This window comes from Cyprinus carpio, chromosome A7 (assembly GCF_018340385.1).
Source record: "Cyprinus carpio isolate SPL01 chromosome A7, ASM1834038v1, whole genome shotgun sequence".
Taxonomy (NCBI): Eukaryota; Metazoa; Chordata; class Actinopteri; order Cypriniformes; family Cyprinidae; genus Cyprinus; species Cyprinus carpio.
Window position 1 is genome coordinate 21,953,944 of NC_056578.1, and position 25,947 is coordinate 21,979,890.

Consider the following 25,947-nt stretch of genomic DNA (forward strand, 5'->3'; position numbering starts at 1 on the left):
TGTTTTCAAAATGGCGTTTTAATTTAGTTAACATTTAAGAGAACAGCACAGATATAATAAAGTCCACCTGGCTTCATTTTACACAAGTACACCAGTCGTCATTCTTTCTCCCATTACAGGAAGAATCTCTCCCATACTGTACAGTTACATCAGCAGAGATTACAAAATGATCCCAATGCAAGTTTCTTTTCATAACGCTTTAGTTTAAACCAGGATGTGTAAACAATCCGATAACCCATAGCAAAAATGTGCACAGTACATCAAACCAGTATCTCGATGAACAGTGTTACTGCAAATTAGCCATCGGCACTGCAGTATAGCATCAAACAGCTCTTGCCCATTCAGCCTCAGCCGTGAACACTCAAACCGGAGCATATCATATACAACAGGAACTAGAATCAGTTCTTTATAATATGAACATGTCCTTGACTGCAAAACAGTAACCTTTGGAATATCATAATATAAGCATAATACTTGCAAAAATTGGCTTGTATCTATAGGAAGTAATTTACGACTTTTAGAGCATGGCCTGGGGAGTTGCTAGTATTTTTTTGCAAAATTTAAAATAAAAATATCCATATTTATAAAAAAAAAAAAAAAAAATTATAATAAAATGAAATAATTCCTATTTTAACAAGAAAAAGCTCAATTATATTATTCTTCATGTCCAAAAAAAACTGTGCTTAATCATCTCATTCTTCTGTCTTGATCTGGAACCAGTGCATGGCAGTCAAGGGCTCCGCTGTATGTGAACACACCAGACAAACACTTCACAGCAAAATACAAAGGCAAAAACAGGGACTACACACAGTGCGTCTGAACTATAATTAATGCTGGACGCTGCAGTGCATTCAAATGGGTTGGTGATAAGTGGAGGCATTCAGACAGAACAGAAACGATTTGTTTTGGACATTCATCCAAGGTTTCATTTACAGGGGTAGAATGTTTTGCTGTTTGGAGGGGTCAGTTCTGGTGGTACGTAGCGGATGTGAAGCCATCAGGTGAGTGAGCGTCTGTGAAACACCTGAGGGCTGGAAAGATTGCGAATTCTCTCCGTGCAAAACACCGCTCTGAACACTCAAGAGTTTGAGCTGAGCCAAAGACGGCACAAATCAGAGAAAACAACAACAACACTTCAACAAACACATATGCTCTCACACAGTGCAAATAGGCTTTTTTGTTTGTTCTCTTGATCTCACCTTCACTCTCATAACTGTATTTACCCTGCAGTATGTACAGAGAGATGCAGAAGAGAGGATGAGGTAACTGGATGTGGGATATTCAATCTCAAGTGCGTCTTCTTGAGCACTTTTCTTCTTTCTTTTCTTCCTCATCTCTCTCCTTCTCTGCCATTCCCTTTCCTACCTTTCCATTCTTCTTTATTCCTCCTTCTCTATTTATAGAGGCTCATGGTGGGACTCTGGTACATGCACATATAAGCGTCACAGAGAAGTCTGCGTGCATAGCCCTGGATGTTCTTGGGGTCCAGTGCGTGAAGTTCCTCAGGGGTCATCTTCAGGTAGGCCCCTACTTCAGGGCATGGGGAAACCTGTGGGATGTTAAACCCGTTCTGACCGCCTGCCACCAGAAACAGAAAAAAGGAGTTGACAATTAAAGAGTAGTGAGGCTATTTATTATTGTGACTCGAGAAGTGAGAATTTTATTACATTTATATTAGATTATATAGAAATTATATTAGATAAAAAGTCCTCTGTACCGTCACGGTCAGCCATACTATCGAAGAATAGCCAGTCTGAGTCTGCGGATCCATATTTGACAAAGGCGACATAGTGGCTTGTCTCAATGCAAAGCACGGCAAACAGCTCCATCTGCTGGTGAGGGTAAGATCCCTGTCTCCAAACCGACTCCTGTAGCTCTTTAGGGACAGATAACTTAACATAACGATGAGACTTACGCCGTGGGTGCAGATGTACCTAAAGTTGCAGGAATTGAACACATATGTAAGGATAGATATAAAAAAAAACATGTAGACATAAATTTGCACAATAATGTGTATTTAACCACTGAAAGGAACTACTATAGATAAAAGTGTTTCAGCATTATTCATTTGGAAAAGTCTCCATCTAGTGGCTAAGAAAGGTATTGCAGAGAAGAGCTAGAAGAGCATGTTTGTGTCTGTGTACCTGTGTATTGCACTTCTCGCAGTACTGCTTGATTTTTCCTGGCGTGATGTCACAATCTTCATAGCACTCTCTGCATTCGTAAAGAGCTAAGCCACCACAAATCCGACATTCTCTAGGGGCTGACAAAAACATTTATAAAATTTTCCTTTAAACACAGAAAAAAATTAAGGACAGCCAGATTGATGCATATTATAATAATATTAGTTCTTTATCTCAAACACAGATACATTACTTTGGTATGTGGAATGTTATTCTAATAACAGCACAAATCAAATCAGTTACTAAATGTGACTCACTGTCATCTAATAGATCTGTGATGTCAAGCTCCAGAGAAGGGAAGATCTTATTAAACATCTTAAAGTCCTTCCCAAAGCGTGGCATTTGAATTATAAGGCAAGAAGGGGCCTGGACAGAAACAAACAGACAAGAACATGTCAGTACACTTCATTTGTCCTTACACCTCACTTATCAACATATTAGGATGTTTAAATAAATTCTCCTCTAAATGCAGCTTTTAATTCTCTTTTAATTGTGTTTTTTTTCTATGTGCTTATTTGGGAAAAATTCTAAATTTCACATTAGCGAGGATGCATTAAAATGATCAGAGGTGACAATAAAGACATATAAGATATTACAAAAGGTTTCTGTTTAAAAAACAAACAAACAAAAAAAAAACAGTTCTTTTATACTTCCTATTCAAATAATCAAAATAACAATTTCACGATAGTTTTTACTGTATTTTGGATTAAAAAAAAATGCAACCTTGATGAGCAACCCCAAATATATACATATGAAAAAAAAAGATTGAAAAAAAATAATAATTCATAGCAAAATAAAAGAATACGTAAAAGAACAATAAAACATGGAAGTGAAAGTGGCCTCTCCACTAATTATGAATTATGTTGTTCACAGAGGAAAGATCCAGAGCATGCCTTGTGTACATACTGTACCTCTGCAAATTTGAGATCACTGTTGATGAAGGACCACTCCAGAAGCTGCTGGCTGGTTGGCACCAGCACTTTATCTTTCTTATCCATAAAGATTTGATAGAAGTAACAGTCCTGAACCTTCTGTCCTGCAGACCTGCAAATGATACAATCATGTTTTTACTAAGACAAAAACATTACTTTTTGATAATAGCTTTGTGGAGGTCCCGAGAATGCTGATTCTAGCATGGATTTGAAGAGTGTGAGAGGCACACCGAAGTTTGAGAAGAGGGTCGACTCTCAGGATGTGATGAAACAGGATATTGAGGAACTCCTCAGGATCTAAACAGAAAGAGAATGCCTTACTATGTCACTCAACACAGAAGCTTTGATATACTGTAACACATTCAGATAATACTATGCCAATCAATCAAATTAAAATAATTTATTACAATTCATCTCACAATTTTTGTAGTTAATATGTAGATAATCCTGGAAGTTATATTTTTATTTTATTTTTTTATAAATATAATTTTTTGTGTGTGTGTATGTGTGTGTGTTGAACATATCTAATTTTAAAGTCCCACTTTAGATTAAGTGTCTTTACTTATGTCAAAAAAAAAAGTTTTTGTACCATGCATTTTTGATACACGTTTCGTGGCATGGGTAAGGAGTGGGTTAACAGTGTTATTATACAAAATTACAGAAATTATATAGAGATGTAATTACAGTACATACAGTTTTTAATTTTGTTTTAATAGAAGTACAATATAAAAACATGTATGAACATAATAAGTGCAGCCTATAAGATTATTAATTTAAATGTTAGTACACAGTAGTTAAAGGCACTATAAATAAAGTACAATACAATAATATAAATAAATCAATATAACTTTGACTACTGTAACATAAATACGCAGTAAAACAAATACTGTGCGTTTAATGCGTTTGGTGCTCTAGATCAATGTAGAGTGTTTTTCATTTTTGAGTGCAGTAAACGAGCATTCTTATAGAAGTTTATAACTTTATCTCTAACTATTTACTCTTCTTTTATTAAGAATGGAATGCTTTCTGTGTCATAACAGAGCAGTGTAGATAACTTTATAGAAGTACAAAGTGGACATAATAGATGCCATAATAGATAATAGTGAAGATATATCATAATAAAAGTTTCTGAGGGGATAGTGTGTTCGCAAAAATCTAAGAACAAGTGATGACATAATATCATATTACAACAAATATGACAACTATATTACTGTCATACTGTGTAGCTGAAAATATTATTTCTTAATGTTTTTCAACCAGTACAATGTAGTATAAGCATTTCCCGTAAAAATCATATTGGTGCACCTCTAATAATGGATGTTCTACTCTTCTGTGTTGTTCCTCAAGATCACAGACACTCAAAAAAGCTAATTTGATTTAGTTTGCACCTCTAGATGGCAGTATTTCTTTATCAATACACTTCTTTTAAAAAGCAATGAGATTGGTCTCACCTTTCTCTTCTGAAGTGAATCCTGACGCTGCCTCCACTTTCTCCAATATCCTCCTAAGTTTCATGATTTTAGTGGCGCACACGTAGCCATGTCTAACAAATTCACACAGATTATTAAAAGATTACAACCAGTTATGTCACAGAGAATGAGTAAAAGGGAATATTTGGATTGAGGCTTATTCTGTGCCACTCACATTCGTAGTGGGTTGACTATTTCTGTGCGCAGTAAGTCTTGTGTCTCTTTGTAATATTCTACATCAGTCTTAGATCTTGGTCTCAGGAGCACCGTATCCAACACAGAACTAAAGGAGAAAAGACTGACACACAGAAAGCGACAGAAGAACATTCACAAATTAAACATTAAAAAAAAATGACCTGACAACTAGAAGTGAAGCAGTTTACATGGAGCTAACTACACCTACATGTCTGCAGTGCAAACCAGTTCATCCACTTTAAAAAGTATACATACAAAGGAACTTAGAAAACTTTACAGATCAAAAAATAAACATTTCTTTAACAAAAACGAATGCCAGAATGCTGGTTCATTTACTTCCACTGTTACGCCAAAAGTATATTTCCCTCCACGTTCCACTCCAGCTCACGGACAGACTGTGTGACGTAATTTTTTGTCATCAGAACAATCTGCTGCTGTCTGCACACTATCCATGTGCAGCCTGATTATTTTTTGTTTGTTTGTTTGTGTGGAGATCAAATCACATTATCAGTAGTAGTAGTGATCTGAGCGCTCAAAAACAAAGTGCATACTTTGCACAAGCAGAATGCGTCTTTCTACGTTCAGGGTCAACAGAGTATATTTTTACAGGCTTGTGCTTTCAATTATGCACTAGACAGAGCCGAACAGAAAATAAAGAAGAGTGTTAATGCAAGGTTTTTTTTTTTTTTTAGATAAATCAACATTATGCTGCAAATGCTGTTTATAGAGCTTGTACAGCACTGGACATTAACATTACATATCCCTGAATCTGGTTTACTGTAGGTCTATCATAAGCATAGGAACATGGACAATTAAAGTCTTACCTATGGAGTTGCATCGTTCTATGGGGTTGGGTGAATTATTTAAGGATGGGAATCGTTACATAATTATATATATATATATATATATATATATATATATATATATATATATATATATATATATATATATATATATATATATATATTGTTCTTACATCAACATGTTAAGATCTACTGTTAGTGCAAATGTTAATTGCTACACAAAATAAACTACTTTCAGTTTATAAAAAAATATAAATTATGGAAATAATTATTTGTAATACATAATACTAGTATGACAAGGGTTGCAAGTTCGAGTCTCAGGCTGGCAGGAATTGTAGGTGGGGGGAGTGAATGTACAGCGCTCTCTCCACCTTCAATACCACTTGAGCAAGGCACTGAACCCCCAACTGCTCCTCGGGCGCCGCAGCATAAATGGCTGCCCACTGCTCCGGGTGTGTGTTCATGGTGTGTGTGTGTTCACTGCTGTGTGTGTGCACTTTGGATGGGTTAAATGCAGAGCACGAATACTGAGTATGGGTCACCATACTTGGCTGTATGTCACGTCACTTTCACTTTCACTTTTTAAGAAATCATCTTTTAAGCAAGTTAATGCACTGCAGTAGTGTTCAACAAATGTAATGAGTACTTCCTGCACTTAACTCTGTGTTAACGTGTATGTGTGTGTACATGTTTTTCTATCCCGGTGGTGAATGCACACCAACTCATGGGGACTCGTGTCACCGTGGGGAACTAAACTGAGGTCCCCATGGGGAATTAAGCTTATAAATCATATAGAATTAGTTTTTTTGAGAATGTAAAAATGCAGAATGTTTTCTGTGAGGGGTAGGGTTAGGTGTAGGTTGAGAGAATATATGGTTTGTGCAGTATATAAACCATTATGCCTATGGAGAGTCCTCACTTTGTGTGTGTAAGCCAGTGAAGTGTTTGGGTGTGTGCTCACCTGAACAGAGTAGAGTCTAGATAGCAGGAGTTGTAATGCCCTTGTATTCCTTTCTTTTTCCCCACCATCACCTCCAAACCATCATTTTCTGTCCGAGGAGGAGTGTTCTCATTAACTACTTCGCTTAGGTAACCACCAAAAGCTGCAGAAAAAAAAAAATCATTTTGATCAGTCATATCGATTAAGTACAACGTAAGTTCAGTGCACAGAAAAAAATATATATATATTGTTCTTACATCAACATGTTAAGATCTACTGTTAGTGCAAATGTTAATTGCTACACAAAATAAACTACTTTCAGTTTATAAAAAAATATAAATTATGGAAATAATTATTTGTAATACATAATACTAGTATGACAGAATCACTTTCGTGTACTCATCTGTGTAAAGTTTAATTCAAACTGCTTTGTCATGGAGACATATGCTTATGCACGATTTACAAAAAGATAGCAGAAAAAGACCTGACACAACTAGAAATGAAGCAGTTTACATGGAGCTAACTACACCTACATGTCTGCAGTGCAAACCAGTTCATCCACTTTAAAAAGTATACATACAAAGGAACTTAGAAAACTTTACAGATCTTTCTTTAACAAAAACGAATGCCAGAATGCTGGTTCATTTAGTTCCACTGTTACGCCAAAAGTATATTTCCCTCCACGTTCCACTCCAGCTCACGGACAGACTGTGTGACGTAATTTTTTGTCATCAGAACAATCTGCTGTTGTCTGCACACTATCCATGTGCAGCCTGATTATTTTTTGTTTGTTTGTTTGTGTGGAGATCAAATCACATTATCAGTAGTAGCGCTCAAAAACAACGTGCATACTTTGCACAAGCAGAATGTGTCTTTCTACGTTCAGGGTCAACAGAGTATATTTTTACAGGCTTGTGCTTTCAATTATGCACAAGACAGAGCCGAACAGAAAATAAAGAAGATTGTTAATGTAAGTTTTTTTTTTTTTTTTTTAGATAAATAAACATTATTCTGCAAATGCTGTTTATAGACCTTGTACAGCACTGGACATTAACATTACATATCCCTGAATCTGGTTTACTGTAGGTCTATCATAAGCATAGGAACATGGACAATTAAAGTCTTACCTATGGAGTTGCATCGTTCTATGGGGTTGGGTGAATTATGTAAGGATGGGAATCGTGAGTCAGGCCTGCAGCACTTCAGTTTGACAAAAAGAGCTTTCTTTGGTGGACACGTAAAATAACGAATCCCTTTAAACGTTCCATCAGTGCAGCCCACACACTCCTCCTCCTAAACACACACAAAAGAAATGTTTTTGAAAGTCTCTTATGTTCACCGAAGATGCATTTATTTGATCAAAAAATTTAGTAAATACATTAATATTGTGAAATATACATTTTAAAATGTCATTTATTTCTGTGATAACAGCCATTACTTCAATCTTCAGTACACATGATCCTTTAGAAATCATTCGAATATGCTGATTTGAAATCAGAAAATATTTAAAACAGAAATCTACTGTAATAATGTAAAAGTCTATACTGTCGCTTTTGATCAATTTAATGCATCCTTGCTGAATAAAGTATCAATGTCTTAAGAAAAAACCTCACTGACCACAAATGTTTAAATGGTAGTATATTTATATTAACTTATAATATAGTTACAGTACAGCAAACACACATAAACCTACTGACCAGCTCTAGCCCAGCTAGCGGCTCTTGAAGACCTGGAGGTAGACCAACCCAGCGGATGACCCCACACAGAGGTGGGTTCTCTTTAACCTCCACCAATGACCCGACCTCTAACCCTGGCTGGCTTTGTGTTGGCGACGGAGGCCTCTGGACAGGAGTGGTAGCAGGTGGCAGGACCTCTTGCTGCTCCCCCATCACTGAGCCAGCGGACAGGGAGAGTGGGCCGTGGCTCATGCTCCCACTGGGGCCAACTTTGTGGCTCAAGCTAAAGGGCAGGGAGTGGAACTTGTTATCATTGGACAGTGAGGAGGTTATGGGCGGAGCTCGAGAAGGGGACGAGCTTGGATTGAAGTCTGGGGGTGTTTCCGTCAGGGATTTGGCCGGGTCCTCGCCAACTATCAAGAAACAAAGCCAAAGAAATAAGAGGCTGTACCTAGAGGTCATGATAAACAGATGATGCATCAGTGTGGAGGACCAGAAATTGTTTAACCAATATAAACTGATCAGTTGATGCCATCATAAATGGATTCAATGGATTCACAGATAATGTTTCAAAATAGCATCTTCAGCAATAATCTGTCATTAAGGAGATTTACATTTATATACTGCCATTCAAAAATTTGGGGTTCTTTTTAAAGATTTTTGAAAGAAGTCTCATAAGCTCACCAAGGCTGCATTTATTTGATCAAAAATAAAGTAAACCTGTAATATTGTAAAAAATTACTACATTTTAAAATATCAGTTTCCTATCTAAATACATTCTAAAATCTTATTTAAATTAACATATTTTACTAGCACTAAAAAAAAAAAAAAACTATGATTTGATTAATAGTAAGTAAAAAAGCATATATTTGAAATAGAAATCTTATATATTTATGTGTGTGTGTGTGTGTGTGTGTGTGTGTGTGTGTGTGTACTGTCACTTTTTATCAATTTAATGCATCCTCGTTAAAAAGCAACAAAATAAAAATCTTGCTGACCCAAACTTTTGAACGGTAGTGTATACTAAAAAAGCTTAGCCAAAATATGATGTCCTTTTAAAGCTGATTAGTGATAGCTATTTTCTCCTCACTGAAGCATACACCAACTCATGAAATATGAAGACACTGGAGAAACATTGGGCTACAAAAAGTCACCACTGGAAGAATGACAGCCTGGTGAATGAGAATGAAAGCAGCACTGGCCACACAATATGAACCCCTTAACTAATCACAGAGCGCACCTGCAACATTCTCCAACAGTGCATGTTAGTAAAGAGTGACATGAAATATGAAATAATTACACAGATGAAAGCAATGTTATAAGGAATACAGTCTCCCAATGTGTTCAATGGCAAACACAAACATTCAAACACACAATTACACAATGGATGAGTGGAGATATACCAAGTACGCCTGATACCAAAATATAAAAGGCTTTTACGAATCATACATAAAACTGGCCACAAATTCTAAGCATTCTATGTGTGCTTCAATTAACAAATTAATGCAGTTTTCTATTAAAAATAAAAATGATCACAAATACAAAATAAATAATTACTTTGACTTCAACGTGATATTAATTACTCATTACTCATAGTCATTAATTACTCATAACTTATTCATTGCCTTATAACTACATTTAGTTGAAAACTGAATGTGCAAACACAAATGATTGTACTACAGAACATTCAGAACGACACCTGAGATGTTTGATTTCTGATCAATGATGTCATGCTATGAGGTCATGTGCCACTCATGTCATAGTGAACCAGACTCCCAATAAAAGATCTCAGCAGCAAGTTGCCTTTTCAAATCACTGCTGATGCACTGATTAACATGTGATTACATATTCATGCCAAGACTATTAAAAGTTACTAAAGTTGAGTGTGGTCTAATTTTAGGCTAGATATTAGCAGGAAGGCACCTCGCTGTTAAGATGTTTATTTTTAGAGTTTCCCAGTCTTCCATCTGTATTGATTATTGATTACCTTCATCTATGTACCATGTGCTTTTGGCTTTGGACTGGGCAGGGTGATCAACCGAACTGCCATTTAGCGTATAATAAAACTCAGACTTGCTCCTGCTGCCAGGCTGCAGGCCTAACCCTGAATAAGAGTTACGATAGGAAGACAGTAAACAGTGTGTGGTGTGAGTGTGTGTGTGTGTGTGTGTGTGAGTGAGATAAAGACAGAGAGAGAGAGAGAGAGAGAGAGAGAGAGAGAGAGAGAGAGAGAGAGAGAGAGAGAGAGAGAGAGAGAGAGAGAGAGAGAGAGAGAGAGAGGGAACACATGTGGGATTACATGTTCACCAACTCATTTTGTGTGTATTCTTGCCAAAATAACAAGTCTGGTGAAGATTAACATGATCCAACAGATCCACCAAATTTACACATTTAAACACAACAGCAGCAAATGACGTTAAAGTTAGTAAGAGTGAGACACAGAGTGTGAGAGAGATTCTGTCTGTCTGTCTGTCTTTCTTTCTTTAGTTCGTTAACAAAAGCATTTCTTTCAAACTGGTTTTAAAAAAAAAACACAGATTTTCATTATATAGAGTAAATACAGATTCAATACTTTTAACATGTGCATATGATCTTTATGTTGAGTATCTCTAATAACACTGTAAAGAAGAGTCCAACAGATATATTTTTGTGGAACTGCAGTACAGTTATGTACAGTTTTAAATACAGTGTGTAACTGGACATACATGGTCAGTAACAAATGATTAAAATATTACCAAAATGAGTTAATCACCATAAAATGTATAATATAGCATCAGCAATATATAAGGCACACAGCAGTGTTGAATGTCTAGTTTATTTTCCAAGCAGACATACGGGTGGTTTTGCTGGCAACGTGCAACTGTTGTTCATGCACCCAAAATCCTGCTTAGTAAAAAGGTTTATGGCTAAATTGTTAAATACTCATCAAATGTCCATCTTGGAGAGTATTCACATAAACACAGTTGGTAATGTCTTAAGTGAACATAAAGAGTAATAAAAAAAAAAAAATCGCATGTGTATCAATAATATATTGGATCTGTATATTAGGACTGAAAGTGACATTATCTTAATATACCTGCTGTTCATGTTAATAAAACAACAAAAGAAAAAGAGAAAAATCACTCACTCCTCTTGACTTATTAACTTTTGTCAGTTACTTGAGATCTTTTATTGAATTAGTGAAATTGTATCTAAAATTTTTGGTGTTGTGAACTTATTTCCTGCAACTGTATTTAGATATAACAGGATTAATACCTTTACTCTTTGGTTTGCTCTGGCTGCCAGGTTTGTCACTGCCGGCCCTGCAGGCAAAGACTTTGGGCAGCCTCTGATCCTGCATGGAGTATTCTGCAAACAAATAAATACACACAGGTTTCAATACAAGCAAATAGCTTGCCTAAAAAAATTATTATTATATATATTTTTTTAAATCATAATTTACTCATGTTGTTCAAAATCCATAAGATTCTCTTTCTTACATGGGCCAAAGGAGATTTTCTTTTTTCTTTTAAGCGTAAATTTAGATTTCAAGGTTATTGTATTGTATGGATTTCTCCAATAACATTAACAATTTAATAATCAGATTTTTTGGTGCGAGTTCCAAATAAAAAGAACAAAATGTAATTATTAGTTTTTATTTTAATTTTTTCAAACAACAGGTACTACTTTATAATTATGAAATAGATAAAACATTTGTGGGTAAAACTTCCAACAAATATAACATGACACACACATTTACTGTGATACAAAATACTAATACTTTGACATATGATTCTGGTAATATCATAAACAGCATCACACATAAAGCAGCAGGTTACACCCTGATGACCACATTTACAGCTTCCTTTCGTTTCACAGATAAATTAAGGAAGAGAGGCAGCTTTAAGACATTAACCAAGACGAGACATTTTGCCCACACACATACATATGCACACAAACAAACAAATCAATAAATAGAGGGAACAAAGACAGCTCCACACACTCCACTCACAAAACAAGGCCTTTAGACAAAAGAGCTTCTGTTTCTTGCATGTTAACATGACTCACACACACACACTAGAGCTCTTTGCTTTCTGACAAATATTTAGCCTACACCCTGACTTGAAGTCTAAAACACACAAAAATATGTACAATCTATGATCAGTAACTGAATAGAAAAGCAATTTATTTAATTTTTTAACTGTATATACAGTTATAATAAATGCAATGAATGAATAAAATTTTTTAAAGTATTAAATTATGTTATATTTTATAAAACCTTACGTTTCCTATGATTTTTATCATCTTTTGTAAATTACTTGTACTTTGAATCAAAGGTGCTAAAGCTCAATCTAGAAACAAACAGTGCAACTAACACGGTTTCTAGCAGTAATCACACTCAAAGCCAGAACAAAATCTAATACCCACGTCTCACAGATACTTATGAAGTGAGAGCCCTTACCTGGCATCACATCACAGATGGGGACAAGACGGGTGTGTTCAAGACTAGCAAAATTACACAGCTGTTTGCCGTCGATGATCCCATCCCAGTCTCCAATGGGATTGTCCTGAGGGCGAGAGGTACAGCACCCTATTACTGCACCTGACCTAAATCATCTAACAAATGCTTGCATCTACAACACTGTAATTTCCATTTCAAAATAAACATGTCCCAAACAAAGATTGGCCTTTTCTCTATCTCCAAAAGGAAATCTTGATCTGCGTTCTAGTTCTGACCCAGACAGGACCCATCTCACTAACTGAGAGCTGTAATTCTCTAATGGCCACACTACACAACCTACACTATAATCAGAACAACTGATGTCTCTGAACTCTGAAACCACACCCTTTACATGCCAGATCTCCACTGTTATCTGTTATAATCTATTTCTAATGTATAGCCTTCATCAAATCTCCTTAGTGTATATTCAAATACAGTTCTAATAATAATTATAATACATGCATTAACTTATTAAATAGACGCAAATATATTTTAAATCTAATCTATTGAACCTATTACTCAAAAGACCAAGAGCAAAAAATGTACTGTCCTGAAATCAAGTAAAACTCTTAAAAACCTAAACCTATCCAGATCTACACTATTTAGATCTCAGCGATAGCAAGACCAGCTGAGCTCTGTTGAGAGGGCAGTGAGAGCTTAACAGAAGAGAGAGAAACAAAGGGTGAAAAGACGAGAACAGTGGAATGGCGTGTGTTGGTTGTGTCTTGTGTGAGCATTGGCAGCATGCCATTATGGTGGTCACACAGAGCAAACTGAGCTGTCTCTCCTTCAGTCTCACTGGAGGTGGACATCTCAACTATTTTGACATACACTACCATACAATAGTTTGGGATTTTGACACACACTACTATTCAAAAGTATGGGATATGAAAGTGTATATATATATATATATATATATATATATATATATATATACAGTACAGGTCAAAAGTTTGGAAACATTACTATTTTTAATGTTTTTGAAAGAAGTCTCTTCTGCTCAGCAAGCCTGCATTTATTTGATCAAAAATACAGAAAAAACAGTAATATTGTGAAATATTATTACAACTTAAAATAATAGTTTTCTATTTGAATATACTTTAAAAAAAATAATTTATTCCTGTGATGCAAAGCTGAATTTTCAGCATCATTACTCCAGCCTTCAGTGTCACATGTAACATCCAGTCTATCACATGATCATTTAGAAATCATTCTAATATTCTGATTTATTATGAGTGTTGGAAACAGTTCTGCTGTCTAATATATTTGATGAATAAAAGGTTAAAAAGAACTGCATTTATTCAAAATAAAAAAAAAATTCTAATAATATATATTCTAATAATATATTTTCTTTACTATCACTTTTTATCAATTTAACACATCCTTGCTGAATAAAAGTATTGATTTTATTTAAAAAAAAAGAAAGAAAAAAAATTACTGACCCCAAATTACTGACCAGTAGTGTATAGTTATTACAAAATATTTATATTTTAAAAACATAGCTTCTTTTTTTTATTTTTTATTTACTTTTTATTCATCAAAGTATCCTAAAAAAGTATCACATGTTCTGAAAAAATATTAAGCAGCAGAACTGTTTCCAACTTTGATAATGAATCATCATATTAGAATGATTTCTAAAGGATCGTGTGATAATGATCCTAAAAATTCAGCTTTGCATCACAGAAATAAATTATAATTTAAAGTATAATAATTTTAAAAACAATTATTTTAAATTGTAATAATATATCACAATATTACATTTTTTTTCTGTATTTTTGATCAAATAAATGCAGGCTTGATGAGCAGAAGAAACTTCTTTCAAAAACATTAAAAATAGTAACGTTTCCAAACTTTTGACCTGTACTGTATGTATTTATATATATATATATACAGTACAGGTCAAAAGTTTGGAAACGTTACTATTTTTAATGTTTTTTAATGTTATAAAGTTATGCTCACATCGTCTGCAACGAGTAATATTGTGAAATATTATTACAACTTAAAATAACTGTTTTCTATTGTAATATATTCCAAAACATAATTTCTTTCTGAGATGACATTTCTGTATTTAAGCAGTCATTACTCCAGTCTTCAGCATCACATGATCCTTCAGAAATCATTCTAATATGCTGATTTGGTGTTCAAAAAAAATTATTATTATTATTTTTTTTTAATTTAAAAAAACAGATTTTATTTGAAATATAAACCTTTCATAACATTATAAATGTCATTATAAATTGAATATGGCCATGCTACAAAGAAGTAATATTTCTTTAAATATCTTAATGACCCTAAACATTTGAACAGTAGTGCATTTTCAAGAGATGCACAATATATTGGTACCATCACTTAAAGTTAATCTTTGAAAACGCTCATTATTTAATAACACTGTTAAATGTAATCTTTATCAAATCTCAGGAAGAATTTATTTAGACAAAATTATATAGAATTAATGAATTAGCAGCCAAAACATGAAACATGATTACTGTCTCATCGTATCAGCCAGAATTTGTTTATCTGTGCATCTTTGATGTTTTCATAATAAAAAACTTTACTTAAAAAGCACCATCTTAAATATCTGAGCTGCCTGAACAAATACATAGCTTAATGAAAACTGTAATATTAAACATCCAGAGCATGCAACTGTAACTTTGCAGCTAAAAACAGTTATTCAACAACTGAAGTGTCTAATCAATTTACCATATCAACACCAACGTAGTATCCAAGACTCTCGTTGCCAGGCAGTAAGTCACAGAAAATAACAGTGCCCCGTTCTGGGCCGTCCCGCGTCTGCACCAACACTCGAGAGTTGATCTCCAGTGGCGGTCCTTCACCTTCCACTTCCTGGTCATTATCCTCTAGCGTCACACGATCTACCTCCAGCTCATCATCTTCCCAGAGCTCAAGTTTATCCAGTGCAACAAAGACACCGCATTCATCTTCACAACGAAACAGCTGCTGACCCTGATAAGAGCCCTCGGTGAAACCTTGACCTCTGCCCTCCTCCTGAAAGACAAAGGAGAAAAGGACATTACATTAGGGGTGGGAATCAACTCACGATCCGATCCGATTCCGGAAGACACGATCCCATTCCAGTTCTACCACCCCCCCACCCCCCACCCCCCACCCCACCATTATTAAATAATTATTTTACCGACTTGAGAATTTTAAAATCCTTACATTTACATATCCTTACCTAAGTAATTAAGTACTTTTAAAAAATAATTACAAATCGAAAAAATAATTAAAACAGTTGTATGTTAAGAATTTTAAACTAATTTAACTTTGAAACATAACTAACATTAATTATAATATATTAATTTATCTGTCTAGTCATGTCTAAAAAATACAATAATTATTTCTACCAAGCTCTGATAATGTATGGAATATAACATTAACAGACTATCTAAATGTTAATAAAACAATAGGCCTATACCTTTATTAGCACTGGTGTGTCTGTCACTTTAATGGTATGGTTCACAAAAAAATTAAATAAGTCATAATTTACCCAGGTTGTTCTGGTTACCCACATAATTTAAAGTATCTTCTTTTATGTTCAACAGAAGAAAGAAATTATTACAGGTTTAGAACAACTTGTGGGTGTGTAAACGATAACAAAATTTTCATTTTTGGCGTCCCTTTAAGTCAGACAGTCCACCGTGAACAACTGAAATGCCTCTCTGCAAACTGTGCGTTCATCTTTAGTTACTGGACAGACACATTGATAACTTTCCCATTCAGCGGTAAATCTGGAAAGTCTTATGTTCAAAGGGCAGATGTGAGCTCCTAGATGTTTTAAACCGCGCAGGTTTGTTTAACCCATGCTGCGCGCGTTCTGGAGACTCCTTTGCTATGGAAACAAAGACGCCAAAATCAAACAATTGATTGAGTCTGTGCAAAATACTTATTTGTTTATTCAAATATGTGTTGGCCTTTGTAAAATACGGGACACATAATTTTACATTAAATATGGGACGATTCTGTATTTTAAGGGACGGGTGGTAACCCTAATAACTGGCTGTGTTAACATTTATTCTGCGTCATAAAAAAATTAATTTTGAGACACAAGTGCATTAAAGGGTTAGTAAAATTACAATTATATCATTAATGACTCACCCTCTTGTCGTTCCAAACCTGTAAGACCTCCGTTCATCTTCGGAACACAGTTTAAGATATTTTAGATTTAGTCTTACTGACCCTCTGATGTCACATGGACTACTTTGATGATGTTTTTATTACCTTTCTGGACGTGGAGAGTATACCGTACATACATTTTCAATGGAGGGTCAGAAAGCTCTCGGACTAAATCTAAAATATCTTTAACTGTGTTCCGAAGATGAACGGAGGTCTTACAGGTTTGGAACGACAAGAGGGTGAGTCTCAGCGCATCTTTGTGCAATGAAGCCCGCGAATGTCCTTGTAATTCAATTCAACCTTTCTGAACTTTATGAAAGATTATTTTTCCGAAGGTTCAAATGGTGTAAGTGTGTGAGGAATTGGAAGCAAGCAGGGTGCGGGTGTTTCTAAAGCAAAGAATAGATAGCTCAGAATAGATTCTGAAATTCTCAAAATCGATCCAGAATCGTTGGAGAGAGAGAATCGCGATGCATCGATTTTTTCTCCCACCCCTACATTACATACACCAAAACAGACATCAGAACTCACATAAATAACCACATATCTGTCATAAAAACAAAAGACATTGTTGATGTGTGATGACAGGTTTGAGAATGCTCTCCACCCACAAAAGCAGCCTACAGGCTTAAGTTATGCTCGTCCAAATCTCCCAGCTAAGCCTCGGAGATAAATGCAGCTTTGTTCTGTAATAATCACATGCTGCTCAAGGACCAGGTGAACCCCAAACCAGACAAACAACGTCAAACAAGACAAACAGTGTTGCTCACCAGCAATTCAACACCAAACCAGATACCACTCAGCGCTCTGTCGGGCAGCAAAGCTCCTTTAAAGCGGACCACGCCTGGAAGGGGCTGGTCACCGAACCTCAACTGCACTCGAACTTTTGATCCGCAGTTGATGTCGCGTGCCCTGTCCAGACGTGCTCTGTTGCGCAGCAGGCTGTAGCGCTCTTCGCAGTTGGTGATGGGGAACAGCAGCTCTGCCAGCTTCTCCTCAAGCTCCATAACGTCCCGTTCATCCACGCTAACCACCACATTGGTCTGGTCCAGAATGCGTAGGCTGCGCTTACCCTTGCTGGGCGGAATTGTGCGACCCAGGCTGTTGCGCTCTTGGCAGGCCTGGCCAAGGCTGCCACGTGGGATGCGCAGAGTCTTCTGGCCTGGCTTTTCCACAGTGCACTCCTTTACAACAATGTAGAAGTGCCAGTCGTCGCGGAAACTGCCTCCTGACTTCTCCTGGCTCCATAGCGCAGAGCTCATGGCTGCATAGCAGGAGAGGGGTGAAGATGACAGGAACACAGGTCAAAGATCAGTGGGTCATCAGAGGTCAGTGACACTAGGAAGAGGGGGCTTTCATGACCTTTTCAATGGGATGGATGGACTGAATGGACAAAAAGAGCTGGAAAAAGAGAGAAATAGAATGTTTAAAAAACAGAGAGAGTATAAAGGTTTAAGAACAAAGTTTTACTAAGTTTTAATACTACGTATTGTAATTAATCCAGTACCAGTGACTATCCGGTTGACACTTAATAATAGGTTGCAGCATTGCACATAAGTACTGGCTGACACCTGTCGTTACATAGAAAAAATAAGAAAACCACAGTGTGTAATTCCTGCTGCCACACTAAATCATGAGGACAGACAAAAGCGAGACACTCTGACACATACCCAACAAAAGTTAGCTTGCCAGTGTGGGAGATTTTTTAGATTCTGATTTTAAAAAAGACAGGATGTCAAGGCCCAAGTATACTTCAAGCAAAGCCGAAGAACTAACAGCTGTGACTTCATTTCTTACAAAATCAGGCAAAAACAAGTATCGTTTTGAGTTCTGTTCAGGAATTCAAAACAGTTGCCAAAGCAAACTTTCTGGGACAGTATACAGCTGGTGTAATCTACAACTTCCACTGGCCTGTAGTGATTATGTAATAGGTAGGTGTGCTTTGGGGCTCTGCCTTCTCTGACACAGAAATCTTCTCCATTTCTTCTGTTCAGTCCATCAAGGTCAGAAGCGGGTAAAAACATGAACACACTAAAGAGCTGCTTTATAGTAGAAACTGACAATGTAATTTTAACTGTAGGCAACACTGACACTGTTTTTTCATGTTTAATACTGTAACACTGCTTGCTTTAAAGCAACATATTGTATAAAGTGGTTCCAGCAGCATTTTCTCTAATTGAAGAACGAAAAAAGTAAATTGGGCTATTAGACACACCAAGTTATTTTGTGCACTTTGTACAGTTATGGTTACAAACTGTCCACTCCATACAATTGTATTTTGAGTGTGATTCATTGGCCAAAATAATTAAATAAACCATATTAAAGATTCATTTGACTTAGTCCCGCTTTTCAAAGCCAATTTTTGTTTGGGCCTATTTACACTTGGGAACTTCATGCATTTTTACTGATCAGATAGCTATCCGATCTGTTAAAAGCGTTTACACTTGGCCACATAAATATATATCAAATCCTCACTTTAAATGCTATACTTATTCATGTCACCACAAGCACCAGTTTCTGAAGGAATTTTTGCCATTTTTGATAAAGAATCACAATTTATATCATTGTTGTTAGATTGTATTCCTGATTTCAAATATGTTATTTAAATACCAGGTCAGCAAACAGTTACATTGATTTTGTCTTTTTTCCATTCAAGGAGATAATAGGAGCTATACTTGCATGGCTGGAAATAGCTGTCTGGGGGTGTTACAATTATGTCTGCCGAGGGAACTGACTAGCCTTAAAGGAACTTTGGTACACTTCGTGTTGCCACCTAAAATTACCAGCTCTTACCAATCTTTCCTGCCCCCCTCCAGGGAACTAGCAGTGACCCACTAGCATTTGCCATATTATTATCATAATTAGCAACTGCAAGGCCATGGCTGGGAACATTGTGCAAGGATGCATGCAGACTCCACTACTGCAGATATGCCTAAACAAGGTTAAAATTCAGGCACTTAACATGAGGTTAATGAATATGAGAACAGCTCAATAACAAAATGCTGTCAAAACCAGAATAATATTGGTAAATACTGTGTCACGGTTTTATTTTAATAATGTTCAGTTCATATGATTTTAAATAAATTAAGCAAATAAAAACAGAATATGCCTTATGAAAACTATTTTCAATATAATTTATGTAAATGAATGAAGTGAACAGTGTAAAATGTAACACACCTAGTCAGAGCATTCTGAACGTGGTTCTCTTCTTAAGGAACACAAAGTTGTCGTAAACAGCAATGCATGAGTGAAGTGATCTGAATGGAAATTCCATGGCGTCAGACAATCAGACTGCTGCAGGACACTGAGATCTGTCTGCTTCTACCTCTTATACACCACAAGACTTTAGCATTAACATTCTACCTAATCCCATCTCTGCTGGGGTTTTTTCTCTGTAAAACTTTTTAGGAAAAATTCAACACAACATATTTTAAATCAGTGTATCTGAACTGGTGGGTCGCAATCTAAAAATAGGTCGCACATCTGTTCTGACAGGGTTGCAGAGAGCAGGGGGAAATAACACTACATGCAAATAATAAAATGTTTCTATGCTTGTGCATAGTTAGGATAGTCATAGAAGCAAGTAATACATATGTTACCTATTACTAGTAAGGGAAGAGTAATAGTCTTATAAAAAAAAAAAAAATACATAATAAAGGTCGACCGATGTATCGGTTTTGCCAATTAATCAGAACCAATAGCTGACTGATGGAACTATCAGCAGAAATCCATGCCGATAGGTTTTCCGGGTTGCGTCCATTGCTGGAGCGGCTGAAGGCTCCACTGTCATTACGGTACATTCACACCAGGCGTCGGGGTCAACGCTTGATGGAGGGCGTGTCTGAAGCTTGGCGCTGATGTGATCGTCATAGTGACAACAGCCAATTACATTGGACTGCAATTGGTTAGTGCCTGAGCTAGGCTATTTGCACAAGGCGATCTGATTGGCTGACGCCTCCATTAGAGCTTGAAAAGTTGAGAAAATAGGCTTGTTCGAGATAAAATACACTAGCCTGCCACCGGCTGACGAGAGTGGAGACGTCAAGTCGGACACTTTCTGCTCCCATTAGTGACGCTCTCGCAGTGTTTGCATACTCTATCACAGATGAAGTGAATCAAATGCAATATCTGTCAAATACACATTTGTTTTAGAAACGTTTTCATGACCAAAGGAAACACTTTTTATATACTGCTTAATACAGCACCATCTGTTCATCAACCACACCTTGGCAATTGAATCGCCATTGGCTAGTAAATTTTAGTTTACTCACCAGACTGATATTATATATACTGTGTGTGTGTATATATATATATATATATATATATATATATATAGATATAGATATAGATATATATATATATAAATAGATATAGATATAGATATAGATATATTTACATACAAGTGCATCTCAATAAATTAGTAATACAATACTTCATAAGACTAATAAAAAATGAAAAAAAAAAACATTTTTAGTGAATTGTTGGCATTCTGGAAAGTATGTTCATTTACTGTACATGTACTCAATACTTGGTAGGGGCTCCTTTTGCTTTAATTACTGCCTCAATTTGGCGTGGCTTGGAGGTGATCAGTTTGTGGCACTGCTGAGGTGGTGTGGAAGCCCAGGTTTCTTTGACAGTGGCCTTTAGCTCCTCTGCATTTTTTGGTCTCTGGTTTCTCATTGTCCTCTTGACAATATCCCATAGATTCTCTCTGGGGTTCAGGTCTGGTGAGTTTGCTGGCCAGTCAAGCACACCAACACCATGGTCTTTTAACCAACTTTTGGTGCTTTTGGCAATGTGGGCAGGTGCTAAATCCTGCTGGAAAATGAAATCAGCATCTTCAAAAAGCTGGTCAGCAGAAGGAAGCATGAAGTGCTCCAAAATTTCTTGGTAAACGGGTGCAGTGACTTTGCTTTTCAAAAAACACGATGGACCAACACCAGCAGATGACATTGCACCCCAAATCATCACAGACTATGGAAACTTAACTCTGGACTTCAAGCAACTTGGGCTATGTGCTTCTCCACCCTTCCTCCAGACTCTAGGACCTTGGTTTCCAAATGAAATAGAAAACTTGCTCTCATCTGAAAAGAGGACTTTGGACCACTGGGCAACAGTCCAGTTCTTCTTCTGCTTAGCCCAGGTAAGACGTCTGTGGTTCAGGAGTGGCTTAACAAGAGAAATACGACAACTGTAGCCAAATTCCTTGACACGTCTGTGTGTGGTGGCTCTTGATGCTTTGACCCCAGCCTCAGTCCATTCCTTGTGAAGTTCACGCAAATTCTTGAATCGATTTTGTTTGACAATCCTCATAAGGCCGTGGTTCTCTCGGTTGGATGTGCATCTTTTTCTTCCACACTTTTTCCCTCCACTCAACTTTCTGTTAACATGCTTGGATACAGCACTCTGTGAACAGCCAGCTTCTTTGGCAATGAATGTTTGTGGCTTACCCTCCTTGTGAAGAGTGTCAATGATTGTCGTCTGGACAACTGTCAGATCAGCAGTCATCCCCATGATTGTGTAGCCTAGTGAACCAAACTGAGAGACCATTTTGAAGGCTCAGGAAACCTTTGCAGGTGTTTTTGAGTTGATTAGCTGATTGGCATGTCACCATATTCTAATTTGTTGAGATAGTGAATTGGTGGGTTTTTGTTAAATGTGAGCCGAAATCATCACAATTAAAAGAACCAAAGACTTAAACTACTTCAGTCTGTGTGCACTGAATTTATTTAATACATGAGTTTCACAATTTGAGTTGAATTACTGAAATAAATTTACTTTTCCACAACATTCTAATTTATTGAGATGCACCTGTATAATGTTTGTAAAATGGCACAGTTTTTTTAAATAACTGAAAGTACACTCTTAACATCAGACTGTCAAGCATAATAATATGATAATCAAGTATTATTTAATGATAGAACTTTAGTAATTAGAATTAAAACTTGATAACCATGTTTGAATGCATATTAGTCATTTTAACTGGACTGGTGGTGTTTTTTGGTCATTCAGTGTTCCTGTAAAAAAAAGATTGGGGGAAAAATAACAAAAATACTGATAAGATAATAATGATATGAATTCTACTAATAAGAACAATATAAAATGCACTAAGGATTAATGAGCTACTGGATTCATGGATATTAATCAGGTTGTGTGCGTTCGCTCTAACTGATTGCCTGAAATCAATACAGGGACAATATTAGGTGAGCGCCAGCCAATGAGATTAGTTCCGCCTACTACTGGAAAACCCGACAGTTCTTTAAGAAGAATTCCAAAGGAACTAATATAACAAAGAATATTGTTTACGTGTAGCTCGTCAATTCTCTCTCTCTCTCTCTCTCTCTCTCTCTCTCTCTCTCTCTCTCTCTCTCTCTCTCTCTCTCTCTCTCTCTCTCTCTCTCTCTCTCTCTCTCTCTCTCTCTCTCTCTCTCTCTCTCTCTCTCTCTCTCTCTCTCTCTCTCTCTCTCTCTGAGTTTTTTTTATATATATCTATGTCGAGGCGGTCACCTTCACATTAGAGTTTACGGTACGTCAAATACAGGTGCGCTGTGCATCCATTGAGATGAACTGAAAAACAGCACAGATCGCTTGATGGAGAGTCAAGCTCCGAAGCGCTCAGTTAGTGTGTTCAGCGAGTGAAAATATATCTGTAGTAAACTTATACTTTGCCTCCAACTCACACACTGGCGAGTAAAATTTGAGAATTTATTAGCCATCATTTAGTCGCCCAGAGTGAAGATTTAGTCACATATGCAAGTGATTTACTTGCAATGTAGAGGGTTGTTCATGAATAAAGTTCAACCCTAACATATACTATTTAATATACCAATAGAGTGGGGGTATTTTATCAGGGGTTTTTTTTTTTTTTAAACCTGACTCAGTATAACAGTGCGACAACATTAAAAATTATTTTAAACAACAATGTACCTAAATAAATAAATAAATAACATGGTATTTGGGTGAAATTTTATCTGTCATTAATTAGAAGCTTGCCAATATGGACCAGCTGACATGTCCTTAACCTCAAAAATCATGACCAAAACAACTCATGGTATATATATATATATATATATATATATATATATATATATATATATATATATATATATATATATATATATAACCTGAAATGTGGATAAGCATGGGTTTGTGGCGACCATGTGTTTCATTTGATTAATTATTGGCACAAATAAAAGCACCATCAAAATCAAAAGGCAAAAATAAATAAAATAACAATTATAATAATAATAATAATCATCACACTTCTACTGTTTGTGCATTTACCAAAACGTTACATGGCACATGTTAATATAATAACTTTTTTTACAAAGTGTAAAGGTGTGCAGTATGTAAAAATTAATAAACTGATTTGATTTGTTTTAAGAACCATTTTGTTAACCTTTGCTGTACAAACAATTCTAGTGCTCTGTTGGGTTACAACTTGGTGTTCAATTTAAAATATCGGTCTCCAAAGGGATAGTTCACTCAAAAATTGTAATTCTGTCATTATTTATTCACCTTCAAATCATTCCAAACATTTCTGTGGAGCACAAAAAAAGGCCTATATATTTTCAAGATGTCTCAGTGTTTTGCGCATACAATGAAAGGTATGCATAAAGAACTGTTTCCAACATGTTTCCAATGTCTTATTTTGTATTCTACAGAACAAAGTAAGTCATGAAGTGATGGAATGACATGGGGGAAAGTAAATGATGACAGAACTTAATTTATGGGTGAACTATTGCTTTAAGCAACATCACATGACAACCACTAATTTGGCTAAATGTCAAACTTCATCAATGACCACGACATTACAATAACCTGCCGAACACACTTGCTTCAACACACAGACTTGGTGACTGTTCGGTTTTTCCCCAGAAGCAGGGGAATTCACAGCAAATTAAATCTCACTCAGAGCTTCCTGTATGCACAATAATGATGCACACATACCATTACTGCACAATGACTAATATCAAGAATGTAAGATAAGACAACCAATGCTTTACTGCATGACCTTTAACTTATATTGCATATTTTAAGTCAAGCCAAACCTACTTGATTTTAGACCGAAAGGTTAGTTCAAGTAAGTCAATAATACCTGGACAAAGCAATCTGTCAGCATTCCCATTGACCGGCTGTTATTGTAAGTCAATAATCTGAGCTGTGAAGCACATGACATTGTAAAATAGTGAATCACAGCTCTGAAAAATACTATTTCACTGTGAGGGCCTCCAGCTTTGAGCAACAACATTTATGTTGACTGTGTAATATTCAACAGACAGTGATCTAAGAAACTGATGCCTTGTCAACATAGAAAACATGCAGAGCTGCGAACACCTGTAATATACTGTAACATACCTGTAATACATTAGCAATATGAACTGGTTTTTAAAAGTGCAATCACTGTATTTACTATGTAATACACCAATGTAAACATCACATCAGCGTTATGCACCTCCTCGGGACAGTGACTGCTGGGTGAAAACGATACAGCAGAGATGGACAGGCCACACTAAATGACAATGATCAGGTACAGGACGCAAATGAACAGCTTCTCTTTTAGCTGTTATTCCTAGTCCTAGAGCTCGGTTTAGATATAATGTCATCGCTGGATAACGCTGTTGCCATGTGTAATCAGTGGATCCTGTTACAGTTAGAGATCTGAAGCTGATCATGTATCAGAGGTAAACAGGTGACATCAGCACGAGCTGATCAGACTCCTCTTACCTGACGTTTAAATATCCCGGTATTCACCCGTCCGTCTTCGATAGCATTTGGAAAGAAATTATTCCAGTGAAGATCTCGTGCCGCTGCTAGTGATGATGGTGTTTATGTGACATTGTCGGATGGGCTTAGCTGAATCCAGAGCTGGCTACACTCCGCATTACTACCGGTTAATGGAGAGACACCCGCCTCCTCCGTGCAGTTTAATACCGCTGGGAAAAATCTCAGAGAGACGTTGAGGAAAACACGAAAAATCCAGTAACATCGGTAGAAGCGAGACCGCTGTTTCATCTGAAATCAGTGTGAGTACTATTTACTGTGTGATTGTGTATCTTACGGCTCAACCAGACGTGCTACAGTAAGTGGAGTGGAAACTTGCTCTCCTATTGGCCAGTGAGTGACAGCTACAGC

The 25,947-nt window shown here is 36.3% G+C and overlaps 1 protein-coding gene across 2 annotated transcripts; it reads right to left on the reverse strand.

The window, feature by feature from the left end:
- LOC109068658 (ubiquitin carboxyl-terminal hydrolase CYLD-like) lies at positions 1–25,872 on the reverse strand. 2 transcript variants are annotated; one of them, XM_042760349.1, is made up of 17 exons: positions 25,540–25,872; positions 17,583–18,213; positions 15,379–15,684; positions 12,640–12,745; positions 11,454–11,546; positions 10,186–10,302; positions 8,220–8,611; positions 7,650–7,815; positions 6,544–6,685; positions 4,760–4,882; positions 4,567–4,658; positions 3,346–3,412; positions 3,095–3,227; positions 2,441–2,549; positions 2,145–2,263; positions 1,718–1,934; positions 1–1,578 (listed from the first exon to the last, which is right to left on the reverse strand). In XM_042760349.1, the coding sequence occupies exons 2-17, from the start codon at positions 18,072–18,074 to the stop codon at positions 1,394–1,396; spliced, it is 2,859 nt and encodes a 952-aa protein (XP_042616283.1). In that variant the 5' UTR covers positions 18,075–18,213; positions 25,540–25,872; the 3' UTR covers positions 1–1,393. The 2 variants fall into 2 exon arrangements, with proteins under 2 accessions (XP_042616283.1, XP_018940960.1); XM_019085415.2 differs by lacking the exon at positions 10,186–10,302 and having other exon boundaries at positions 25,540–25,871.
- Between the last annotated feature and the right edge of the window lie 75 nt (positions 25,873–25,947).